Source organism: Ctenopharyngodon idella, chromosome 5 (assembly GCF_019924925.1).
Source record: "Ctenopharyngodon idella isolate HZGC_01 chromosome 5, HZGC01, whole genome shotgun sequence".
Classification (NCBI taxonomy): domain Eukaryota; kingdom Metazoa; phylum Chordata; class Actinopteri; order Cypriniformes; family Xenocyprididae; genus Ctenopharyngodon; species Ctenopharyngodon idella.
Window position 1 is genome coordinate 21,202,948 of NC_067224.1, and position 12,751 is coordinate 21,215,698.

The 12,751-nt window shown below is 39.8% G+C and overlaps 1 protein-coding gene across 2 annotated transcripts in view; it reads left to right on the forward strand.

The window, feature by feature from the left end:
- The window catches only part of rasgef1ba (RasGEF domain family, member 1Ba), an 83,752-nt gene that overhangs the window by 63,536 nt on the left and 7,465 nt on the right, over window positions 1-12,751 (forward strand). For both annotated transcript variants that reach the window (XM_051894028.1, XM_051894029.1), the window contains 8 exons: window positions 3,913-4,095; window positions 4,625-4,747; window positions 4,906-5,043; window positions 8,498-8,710; window positions 8,869-8,943; window positions 9,987-10,082; window positions 10,397-10,499; window positions 12,301-12,380. In XM_051894028.1, coding sequence (XP_051749988.1) covers window positions 3,913-4,095; window positions 4,625-4,747; window positions 4,906-5,043; window positions 8,498-8,710; window positions 8,869-8,943; window positions 9,987-10,082; window positions 10,397-10,499; window positions 12,301-12,380 — 1,011 coding nt within the window. The remainder of the gene's footprint in view (window positions 1-3,912; window positions 4,096-4,624; window positions 4,748-4,905; window positions 5,044-8,497; window positions 8,711-8,868; window positions 8,944-9,986; window positions 10,083-10,396; window positions 10,500-12,300; window positions 12,381-12,751) is intronic.

Consider the following 12,751-nt stretch of genomic DNA (forward strand, 5'->3'; position numbering starts at 1 on the left):
TGAGAAACTCAAGCAATGTTTAATGCGCTTTAATAACAAAAGCGCCTTTAAGACGCCGCTTGGTTTGCAATGCATTTTGATATTATTTCACATTAAGACCTGCTCTATCTATCGGTCAATATATTACGTGCAAACGAGGCGGAATCCAGTTTCTTTGTATATAAACATACCAACAAATAGCCTAATATTCGGTGCTGATAATATTCATTGCTGTTTTATTGACATAAGTGTATTAATAGAGAATCTAATCTGTGGTATTAGTATGTTGGCGGTCTTGAATGGGAATTCTCTCAGCTGATTTGGTATGCACAACAAATTCAGTGCCATGTACCATCTTGAATGATTACTATACTATTAGTTATTTGTGGTATTGTTTGTGTAATTAAAATTCTAGTCTTGCCTTTTGACTGGTCTGATAGTTTGATGGTTGAATTTATTTAATAATTTTATTAAATGTACGGGTCATGTGGTATTACAATGATACCTTGATGTATACTATTATACTAAATGATTGTAATGTTTATATACCTTACTATTGAATTGCTATTCCAAGCCTGGAAAACCCATGGGGTTTAGTGAATTCTTAAAGTATCATGGAAATCTCTATGAAAGGCCACTTAATTGTTTAGGGTGATAAACAATTACAGTAAATTGGCTCAGGAATATAGTGTGCTTGATGTGTTATAAACAGATGGTGTGCACTGCAGAATGAAGTTGGCAGATCTATGGAGTTTTGATTGTTCAGTGGGGAAATCATTTTCATTTCTCCTATGTTAGTGTAGTAGTGGTCTTGTGGTGGGTGGGTATGGGAATTGGAGAGTTGTTGCTGAATATTCCCCTGTTGATTTCAGATGATCCTTACCCATGTGTTCCTCCCCACTATCAAATAAGTAAGCTATTTTGGGAATTAAACAGATTGTCATATCTACTTGATTAATCTGTGTTGTTTATTGTACTTTATTGAAATAAGGGCTTCTTGTCAGATCACGAATGTGGAAAGAAGTGTGTCTGAGACATTTGATTCTGTTTTGAGATACTGATCTGTGTCAGGTCACTGTGATTTGGCTGGACTTTGCCTCTCTGATACCAGTCATGCAGGTAGCTCAAAGTGCTTTTACAGTGGGAAGGACACTAAGCCAAGCCCTTTATTTACTCATACACACTTGAGTAGTTTCAATGAAGCAATAGCTCCCTTCCCCCATCGTCTTACACACAAACACACACACAGACACACACCTGCTCATTTCCCAAGGATAACATGTAACCCACTTTGAAAGAAACCAACAAAAACTAAGACTCAGTTTGATCCTTTTGCTCAATTTATTGAAAGCTGGCAATGTTGTGTCATGCCGACGTCTATGACAGTGTCTTGAACAGACGTGTTTATTTCCTCGTTTCATAATATTCGTACGTCCTAATTTGTCATTTTACATTGAACTCTGAGAGAATGATGCGTGGACCATAACAAACAAAGTCATTTGAATACGGAAGACATTTGTTTGTTTGGATCTTTTAGAAGAATGTTAGTGGGAATCTCGTCTTTCTGTCAGCACAGCAGTGAACCGTCCTTCCTATTTGTTAGCGCTTAATCCTTGGTTGTTTTTATATTCAGCATGAAGCGACCTTTAAAGATGAGATTTGCCACAACAACTTTACAGCTCCTAATAACATGCCAATGAGTTCAACACACCCTGTTGTTGAGGATGCAGTTTCAAAACAGTCCAGAACATTTGGGTTTTGTTGTTTTAACCTCTACATTTGCATTAGACAGGGTTCCCATGGCTGTGGAAAACCTGTAAATATCAAGGAATTTTAAAATTCATGATCTTAAGAACGTACTTAAGAAATTTAAATATTGTAAATAAGAATGTTATTTAATCTATTCTATTTTATCGACTTTGTGAGTTCAATCTTAATATAAAAAGAATATTTAAATTCCTTAAGATAAATGAGTGGAAAAATCATGGAAATTATTTGGTCAAAAAGTGTGGAAACCCTGAAGATCAGACAGCTTATTTATTTTGCTTAATGTTTCTTTATGCTTGAGGAAGTCCGTTGTGATCTAGAGACGCAGTAATCAACACTACAGTCAACATGTGGGTGGGACTGAATGCTTTCAGCTTTCTGACAGTCATAACTATCTAAAATGCAGCCGTGCATGGATGCCAAATATTCTATATAGTCAAAATAAAAGCTCTGACAAATACAGTGCAGTAATTGTGTGAAAGCAAGGACCTTTTGTTTGCTTATTCGCTATACAGTCCCTGTTGTGAAGGCTGTGCTCAGTGTTTGTTTAAATGGGAGAGGGGAGAGGACATGTGGTTGGCCATACTTGACACCTGCAACCAAAAAATAAACACATCCAGATTCCCTGCTACTAATCAGCTTCGGCTTTGTTTTATTCGCTCACAGAATTCAATCGGGCTGCAGCTGGTGTGCCTAGTGAGTTTAAAAGGGCTTTGGCTTTTTTGTTGCAATTTTCAGCAGATTTGCATTGTGGCCTGGGGGCTTCGCTAATAGGTTTGCATCGGCAGATGCGCAGGAGGATCCTGCTTTTTGTCCATATGAGTTGAGTGGGCTTTAGTCAACACTGGTTGGTCGAAAACAACAAAGTGGTTTATTTTTCAGGAAGTTTTGGCAAAAGCTGTCAAAGAAATTGAGACAGAATAAAACTGTATGTGATTCCCAGAGGCATCGTTCATACAGGACTTGACAAATTGTCAATTTCTGGTGATGAGCGCAAAGTCACTCATGACATCATTTGGCCTTCCTTGATTTCAACTCATTGACTTGCTCAGATGGTATAACACATGGTAAAGCAGATGCGTGGGGGGGCGTTTGCTGCTTTGACCTCTTGGGCCTCCATTTTGATGCTAATGTCTATGGTTTTATGAAGGAGGTCTCTGAGGGGGGCTGTGGACTGAGGATATACCTCATCATACGACACCCCCTCCCTTCTGCGCACTCCCGTCCAACTCTGCCACCCAAACGCCTGTAGGCCTGAATAGGCAGGCGGCCATTGGGGCCACACATTGTTTGGGGTGTCCCTTGACGCCCCGTGCCGTAGCTGTGAATGCCTCCATTGAGGGGCCCATATGCGCTGTGTCCAGGAATCTCACATAAAGTCACGGGCTGAGCTCTGAAATGGCACAGAAGCTCGTGCTGGCACACTGGAGCCACCCGCATGATTAGGTGATGCATTGACATGTGCAAACTCACTTTCTGTCTTTCCACGAGAGCCTGGAAGATACAGAAGTAGGAGGGAGGGAGGCAATGTGAGCCAGAGCTCTTTGTGTGGGTGAAGAACTGCATTTGGCTGCTTATCACCTCTAGCTAATGCTGACCGACTCACAGGACTCTCATCTGTAACGGGCCACGTTTTGGTTTTGAGGGGGAAATAAGAGAATCCTTCTTTTCAGAAGCACTAGATCTCATAGGTCATCATGTTTTTTTCCTGTATCAAGACATAGTTAAAAAGAGCCTCTGTTTTGTACATCCACGTGAGGTAAAAGCAGCATGAAGATTAATTTGTTGGTGTTTGTGAGTGAAAACCGCCGGTGGTACGTTCAGATGCTATTATGGTGGATTAAAGCTAGCGAGTGCGAGTCTGAAATGCCCACCGAATGGAGATTAAACTCAAGTTCTCACAGGTTCAATCAGGGAAGGTGTTTGCACATTGAGATTAATCGCAACGTATTCATCCCCATGAGTCGTCCATCCGAGGAAGAGTAATTTTCCACTCAGCTTCCTATAATGATACTGGGGACTTTGTGTTTTACACAAAGGTAAACAAAATTTTCAGAGGAGGATGAAGGCTCAGCATTAACGAATTGGTTCATGCGTCAATGTCTGTTTTTGATTGTGTTTGCATTTATCTGAGGCTCATCAGACTTTCTTTATGTCCTTCAACAGGACAAAATGCCTCAAACTCCACCCTTTCCAGTGATGTATGGGTCTAATGGATATAACAAGAATATCTATAAGGCCAAGGAAGAGGACTACGAAGGCCTGTATTACCATGACAACAACCTGGTGTCTGGGTCCTTGGAGGCTCTTATTGAGCACTTGGTCCCTACAGTGGCATACTACCCTGATGTGAGTATATAGAGTATCAAAAGTATTCAGCCTTTTTCTGAAATTGGATTTTGAGTATTGAAAACACATGCACGCTCATTTTTATATCTCAAATTAATTTTTTGTCAAAACACTGAGACCACAAAACTGTCCCTAACATTCACTAACATACACTGCCATTCAAAAAGTTTGGGAGCACGATTTTTTTAAAAATGTTTTTAAAGAAATTAATACTTTTATTCAGGAAGGACACATTAAATTGATCAGAAGTGACTGAAAGTTGTATATAATGTTACAAAAGATTTCTGTTTAAAATAACATTAGTGCTTTTTGAACATTCCATTCATCAAAGAATCCTGAAAAATTAATTTGGTTCAAAAATTCTTTTGGGAAAAAATAAAATTAAATTAAAAAATTGTACCAACCACAAACATACATATAAATAAATTGTATGTAGTTAACACTGATTTTAGTCCAATACTAGTTTTGTTTAGAATAATGAAAAACATATTATTGCACCAATATTGATCTAATTTTTATTGACTTGCAGAGGACATACATCTTCACGTTCCTGCTCAGTTCCCGTCTCTTTATTCACCCATATGAGCTGATGACCAAAGTGTGCCATTTGTGTGTGGACCAGCAGAGGCTCAGTGATCCTCAGGCAGACAAGGTACACTGGCAAAAACATCATGTATCATTACAGTGACTGTCAAACAAGGTGTCTTCAGTCATCATGGTTCCTCTAGCATTAGCAAGTAACTTTAAGAATCTGGGGACAATAATTTGCAATTACAATTATATTGTTGTTTTATTTTACTTTATCTATAGGCAAGAGTCAGGAAAATTGCTCCTAAGATCCTGCAGTTGCTGACTGAGTGGACGGAAACATTTCCCTATGACTTCAGGGATGAGAGGATGATGAAGAGTCTGAAGGAACTAACACATTGTCTGAGTACCGGAGATGAAGTAAGTCTGCCGCTTCCAAGTGTTGGGTGATCATTTCAGCAGGAACAATGAGCTTTTCATTCTTAAGGAAGTGTCAGCTAAAAGGCAACACCGTTTTAAAGTAATGTCACCTGAAAGGTGTGAATAATTGCGTCAATGACATTAGCTTTTCTTTATGCCTTTAGTACCACTATTAGCATAGACAGAATAAAACATCTTTGCATAAGTCTTAACATGGCTTCTTTAACATTCGGCTGCTTAAGACCCAAGATGTAACACGTTGGGTGAGAAGAGTGTCAACACCTGGGCAATGGGGAGTGAGATTTCTTTAGACCTGAAGTGCTTTGACAAGAGGAGCGAGAATAAAGCTTTTTTGTTCAGTCGCTTTTGTCTTCACTGCTGCTTTTCCACAGGCTGCATTTAAATAGTTCCATTAGCGCTGACTCGTATGTTACAGTGTTCTGGCTTAGCACTTTTTTCCTCAAAGGGACTTTTTCACCACATTTGGAATCATCATTTATGCTAGATTCTTTTAAAACTTCCCGGACACAAAAAACCAAAGCGACACTCTTTGGTTGTGTTAATTGATTAGATTTTATTTTTTACTTCAGGTTATCGTCCTTCTGTTGTGCTCACATACTTTTGTTGTCTATCGGCCAGAGCTGAGCCTGTCACTTCCTCTTAAATTTGAATAAAGTTGGCAGCTCTCATCAAGCTTTGTCCTTGAACGTCCCTCTGGGCGTTTTTCTCCATAGTCCGCAGTTGAACAGTCATCCTTTGTCGCCAAATCTTGATTTTTGTTAATGTACAGTGGAATAAAAAAGATTTGCTGGAGCAAGATCTGGTTATCTCACATGGTTGTGAGCATTAGTGTAATGACTAACAGCAGGGAGCTAGTTAGAATAGTTTGAAGATGGAGGATGCTCACCCATTAGATCCAAGCAAATGATGTTTCACTAACCTGAAAAGACAAGCAGGACTCATCCTCCAGTGACTTGTGTAGTAAACACATGTGTGGCTATTGATCTGCTTCATCCCGACTCCAGAGATCGATGACCTTCTGCGGCTCCACTAAGCTCATGGAGGAAATATGTGCATGTCATATCGCCTCCTCAATCTAGTGAAAGGGTGATAAACTAATAAGACTGCATGTACACTCAAAAGTGTATTCCAATGTTAGAATAATACAATGGTCTTAATATAATAAATAAAACAGCCTCATTAAAGGATGAAAGAACACCTTTACACAACATATTTTAAATTGAAACTTTTCTTAAAATGTTACAAGTAAAAAAAAAAAAAAGCATGAAACCAACATGAATACAAAGAGCACTATTAAAGTATATATTTTCCCTTATGTATAGTTTTACATGTCACTGACCCATGATGAGGAAATAAAATGGTTACACCATTTTGTTTCAAAACTCAACAAAGTCTCTTTGATGTTTACATCTACTACATTGGCGAGACAAACGAAATCTGTGTTTTGAGTTACGACTGTCTGGTAGATGTGTATCTGTGCATGAGAAGAGCGTCTCATAGCGTAAAGAATGCATTTGTTCAGACTATCAATATGTTGTCTGTATTATGTAATTCAGTCCCTGTGTTTTTCCCCTTGTGTACGGCATGTACTCGTATGCCAATAATGAGAGTGGGGTAATGAGTGTCTATTACAGTGGAGCACTGACTCTACATTGATGGGGGATTCACAGCAGTCAGAGCTGAACAATGGACAATAGGAGTATTTATAGTAATATATGAGCCCATCTGAGACAAATGTGGTGTATTTTCAAATGTACTCTCCAGTGCTCGCAGCCCATCATAACAAGATCACTATGTAGTGATTTCCAGTTAGGCCTTTTATGTTTTGACCTCTTCTGGACCTCATCGGTCCTGATGAGTTTGCCAGCAGTTTGTTGACCTAGTGTTTTCTCTCTTTTTACTGGCAATTGCATCTCAGATCTCTTGCTTTCGGTGCAGGAGCTGAGAATAGATGTCGTAACATCTGTCTCCAGACCGCAGTTTGGTATTCTTCTGGTCTGCTTAGATTGTCATTATGCATGTGGTCTTCTGTATAGGAAAGGCAGGGCGCAGATGCACATTTGCAGATTCAGGCATTTGGTGCACATTTGGACACCTTTTGCACAAATTCTGTTTATTGGGAAAGTAATGGAGAGCATTCACTCTTGGTGTGGTGTGTCCATGCCAGAGTAATCTGTACGGCTGTCGCGCCAGGGTTAAAAATGTGGAGGCAGCACACAAGCAGCTTTCTTATTTTTCCACAACAAGTGAGTTGTCTGATTTGCTGCTTAAATGTCAAGCAGTTATCGCCAAGAACTCCTGCTAAAAATAATCTTCTATTCCTCTGTTAGTGTTAACATGGTGGACCTTGGAGAGGGAATTTAGACACTGTGATCATTTCGAGTGCTGCAAGGTCTTGTCTCATTCTGTTCTCTCTCTCTCTCTCTCTCTCTCTCTCTCTCTCTCTCTCTCTCTCTCTCTCTCTCTCTCTCTCTCTCTCTCTCTCTCTCTCTCTCTCTCTCTCTCTCTCTCTCTCTCTCTCGTCAAATCATCAATATTCTTGAATCTACACAATGTGCTGGAGTGCACAAGAATGCAGGTTGTTCTGAGTCAGATGGATTTATGTGCCACTGACCTCCTGCACAACAGATTAATGGCCACTTTTTATTTTCTATGCGTCAGAAAGGAGTACAGAAGCTGATGTTTTGTACATCCTGCACTCAATCAGGAAACAGCTATTACTATATCTACATGGTTAAATGGAAACCTTAAAGGGCCGTTCGCACCAAGAATGGTAATCATAACGATAACTACATTAGCGTCCACACTAATAGACAATATTGTTCTTTTTATTATAAGCACACACTGTAGTTATGTTTTCTGCCTCTTTAAATGCTCAAGCTCTTTAAAAACAGGTGGGTTCTGATTGAATCTACTTCTTAAAGCCCAATAGTTCTCGAGAAGGCAGGGGATGTAGATATTTGCCTGACTGATGTTGAGCAACAGGGCATGACCGCTGATGTCCTCTTCTTATGCAACAGAAGTCCAGAACTGTGTCAGGCTCTTGTTATTAGATAACTCAACCCCATCTTGTGTTACGAGGGGACATGGGAGGCATGCAGGAACTCTTTGAAGGACATGAATGAAGTGCTGCTGTTTCGTAATCTTGCATTAACTGTTTATGTAACATACTCAAGACTCTATCTTGGAACCATTTGAGCTGAACCAGCATCATTGCTGACCAATCAAGAGGAAAGGGCTTTTTTTTCCACCATTATATGCCTGAAAATCCATTAGATGTTTGCAGGGAAAATACTCATTCCCTCAGCTTTCTTATCAGTGCAGGACACATTTTGTTGTCAGTCCTTTTAAATGAAGGATTACCAGGTAATTCTCATCAATAAAAGCATGGTTGTAATTAAATCCACAACTTCTGTCTCCTGTCTCTCTCCAGCTGTATCGTAAGGCGGTGCAACAGATGACACAAACGCTGATCCGTAAGCTCACCACACTGAGTCAGTATGAGGAGGCCCTGGCCAAGATCAACTCCTCTGTGACCGACAGACTAACTGTACTGAAGACCAAACCTCAGTCTATCCAGAGAGACATTCTGACCATCTGCAATGACCCCTTTACCCTGGCACAACAACTCACACACATTGAACTGGTGAGAGGAACTTCCTCGGTTTACATGACCTTACATTCCTCACCTCCCTGTGGGTTTGGATTGATTCATTTACAAAATCAATAATCTGTGTAGTTATTTTCAAGGTGACCATTTGGACTTACTGCAAAGGTTACATTGACATCATCTTTATTTTTTAGGAAAGACTGAGCTACATCGGACCAGAGGAGTTTGTTCAGGCATTCGTTCAGAAAGACCCTCTTGATAACGACAAGGTAACAGTTTCATCCTGTTTATGGTCAGCAAGGTCATCTAAAAATACATTCAACGCAAGTGTTATGTCTTTTCGCTCACTACAGCAAATATCCAACTTTGCAAATCAATACGCACAATGTTTACGTTAACTCTCGGGTTCAACGCAGTGTCACCTTTTTCACACAGCGTTCACAGCACATTCCTCGTCTAATCTATCATTGTCCAGGTTTCCCTCGTCACGTTTCTCACCATGTCCTTTTGTGGCCAAAGCCTAGCAACTGGTTTCTCACAGTAACCCGCCAAAAGTTTGCTTAGCCCTCCCTCGTAATGCCCATTGCCGTCTGGCTGCTAGGCAACAGCTCGTGTCAAGGCGTTACTGGTGCGATTTTCTTTTGTTTTGGTCGCCGTCTCTCCTGAGGGTCCTTGTGCACCGTTGTCGCTCTCTGATGTTGTCCGTCAAAGGTAGAGTGGATTGTGCATTGTGTGACGGACAGCACAGTCAGACTGCAGGAATGCGAGGAATGAAGGGTTAGAGTGACCCAAGCTTTCAGACAGAGCGTCTGCATACATTCCCTAAACAGATAATAGCACAAACTCTCTGATTGAATGTGCATTGTTGGAGATCATCAGTCATCTCAGAGGCCTTTGTTCTTGGGTTGGGAATGTAGGAATCACATATCCCAGCATGCAGAGTTCTGTGAGATCACTTAAAGAGCAATATTTCACAAATGACTAACTTTTTAAATGCCTGTCAAACTTTTTGCAGTCAAGAATTTAGGATAAAAACTACTTATATTGAAACCTATATTGAAATTCTGGCTGATACCAAAAAAGTCGATAATTATTATCTTACGACTGCAAACCGTTAAATAGTCAAATTATATATCTATACATTGGCTGATACTGATAAATAAAAAACAGATAATAGCAGATAACCAGTATGTTGTCTTTTTCAAACTAGAAAACATTGTGACGCGACGTTCTAAATGAAGCTCTTGAATAAACTCAAGCCTCAGTGTAATTACAATGTTGAAATTGATCTTTGAAATTTTGATTCTTGCAGAGATGCTTTAGTGATCACAAAAAAGCAAGTAACCTGGAGGCTTATGTGGAGTGGTTCAACAGGCTCAGCTACCTGGTGGCGACGGAGATCTGCATGGTAATTATCTGCGTTTATTGCTGACTCACCTAGCAACTTAAATTCCTGTACATTTATTAGTTGTGTTGCACAATTAGTGTTTCTAATGAGATTTTAAATATAGGCTTTATAGAAAATATACACTACCTTTCAAAAGTTTGGAGTTCATGTGGTCATGCTGTTATTTCTATTCATAAAACACCCTGTTAAACTATCAGTTTACACAAAAATGTTAAGCTGCACAACTGAAAGAAAGAAATGTTTCTTGAGCAGGAAATCAGTTATAAATATTCCTTTATTGATGATCATAAATATTGTTTGTTTTTCTTATGCAGCCTGTAAAGAAGAAACATCGGGCTCGTGTCATTGAGTTCTTCATCGACGTGGCACGAGAATGCTTCAACATTGGCAACTTCAACTCGCTCATGGCCATCATTAGTGAGTGTTTTGCCGTCCTTTGCAACCCTTTGCTCCAGTTCTAACAGCTACAGAAAGCTCTTTTGTTCCTCACAAATCTGTTTGGATAAAACAGTTTGCTGTTTTGGCAGGATTTGGTTTGCTTTTCTAATCCCTGCTCTTGTACGCTTAACACACACAACAATGTCAGATCTCTTATAGACTCTGCAAACAATTTATCAGTTTGTGTTTGTTGAGTGCTGCAGAGAGTCTTCTTTAGCTGTGCGTCAAGGTTTAGATAAATTTCAACCTTTACTGTATCTTATCTGTGTCTTTTCATTGTTCGATAATCTACAGATAATCTTTAGCTATATTATAGAAAATATATTCCCAACATTTTTAAATTGGTTAGATTTCTAATAAAATATGATGCATTTTATTATTATCAATAATAATGATTAGCTGCATTAATCATCCACCCAGGCCTGTGCCTGAGGCATTATGGGTAGGAGACCAGGAGTGGAGAGAGCCATGAGATAAGGCAGCTGTTCAGCCTGTGTGAGTGAGAGCTGGAACGAAGGAGCAGCATCCTTCAGGCAGATGGTCGGTGCTGACCAATCCAATAGACTGAGAGAGGGACCGACTCGTTGAGAGGGGGATTGTGGGAGGGAGTGGAACCAGCTGTCCTTTCCCTGGACATTCCCTGGAGACGAGCCTGTGGGCCGGGACTCTTGCACAAGCCTCTCTCCCTAGAGATGGAGGGCTGATATTAAAGTCACTGGAACAGAACAAACAAGTCATGGGAAAAGTTGATCGCTCCTGCTTGTGTTTTTGGAGGCAACGTACATTGTGTGACGTGAAAGGAGTGTCAGCGCGTGGCTGGGATTGAAAGATTATTCGCACTAGTATCATGTTAGTGTGACGGAGGAGCTCTGGGCCTGACACCTGTACAGACAGATTGTTAATGGTACTAAAGCCTCAGATGGCTCTTTTGTTGATGGATAGATAGTGCTGCTATTGTTCAGGCTTAAAACTGTTGTATTTGGGGAAGAAAAGATCTGAAATTACTGTTTTTTTTTTTTTTGTTTTTTTGTTTTTTTTGTTTTTTTAGATGTAGGCCTAGATCACAAAATATTCAGTAAAATATTCATGTATGACCTACAAATATCAATGTTTTCGTTCTTCATCGGTTAATTCTAATGTCTTTCTAAAGTCAATGTGAATTGATATTTCCAGACCATTTTACTTCTGTAATTTAACACATAATAACTGTTAAAATGCTTTTTTTTTTTATAGGAAGAAATTAATATTTTTCAGCAATGATGCATTAAATTGACCAAAAATCATAGTAAATTTGATTTGACTTGATTTAATCCTTCTGGAATTGTTTATATTATAAACATTATATTAACCCAAATGGACTGAATGATAAAACAATGGCTAAACAATACAGAGAATTTGCGTTAGGAAAAGAGTTGAGTTGATTTTTGATTTCACATTGATTTTAAAGCTTCAAAAACAAGTAGATTAACATCTAAGCAAGGCTTAGTAAGAAATGATTCTGTCATCACTACAGAGAAATCCGATTGGTTGACCCACCCCTAGTGATTTCCAGTCAAAACTCTGACCTCATCTGGTCATTAGTGCTGACTGCACAAGCCCATCGTGACCCTCGGCACTCTAAGCTGAACTTATTGTTGGAGGGAAATGATGCTCCTGCTAATGCCATTGTTCATGTGGGCTCATGAGCCTAACTGCTCTATTTGCTATAGAGAAACTGCACCTCTGACAGGAAACGAGGTGTTGCAGTGTGCTGACCTGTGTCTGTTTCTGTGTCTTTCAGCCGGGATGAACATGAGTCCGGTGTCGCGGCTCAAGAAGACCTGGGGCAAAGTCAAAACCGCCAAATTTGATATACTAGAGGTATGTGTTTTATCATGATGGGATTGATGCTGTCTTTTCTGTTTACAGCAGTGGGTGGGTGTGATTCACTGGAATGAGGGAATATGTACGGGATTGAACACGAGTGGGATTGAATCATGGTGAATGCAGTGCTGACATGGCACTAATCACATTAAGTGTTCAACCCTGGCTCTTGTCCCCGTGCATGCATGATGCTCAAACCCCTGACAATATGGACGCAACCTCTTGCCAATTTTAGTCTCTAGTGGGCGAGAATTGTTGCTTTTGTATCATCGTTTTTCTGAAGCGCAGCTATTCTCCCTTTGAGTGGGTGTGCAAATGTTTACAAAGCTTTTTAGACCACATTTTAGAGGGGTTGAGACCTTTAAGAT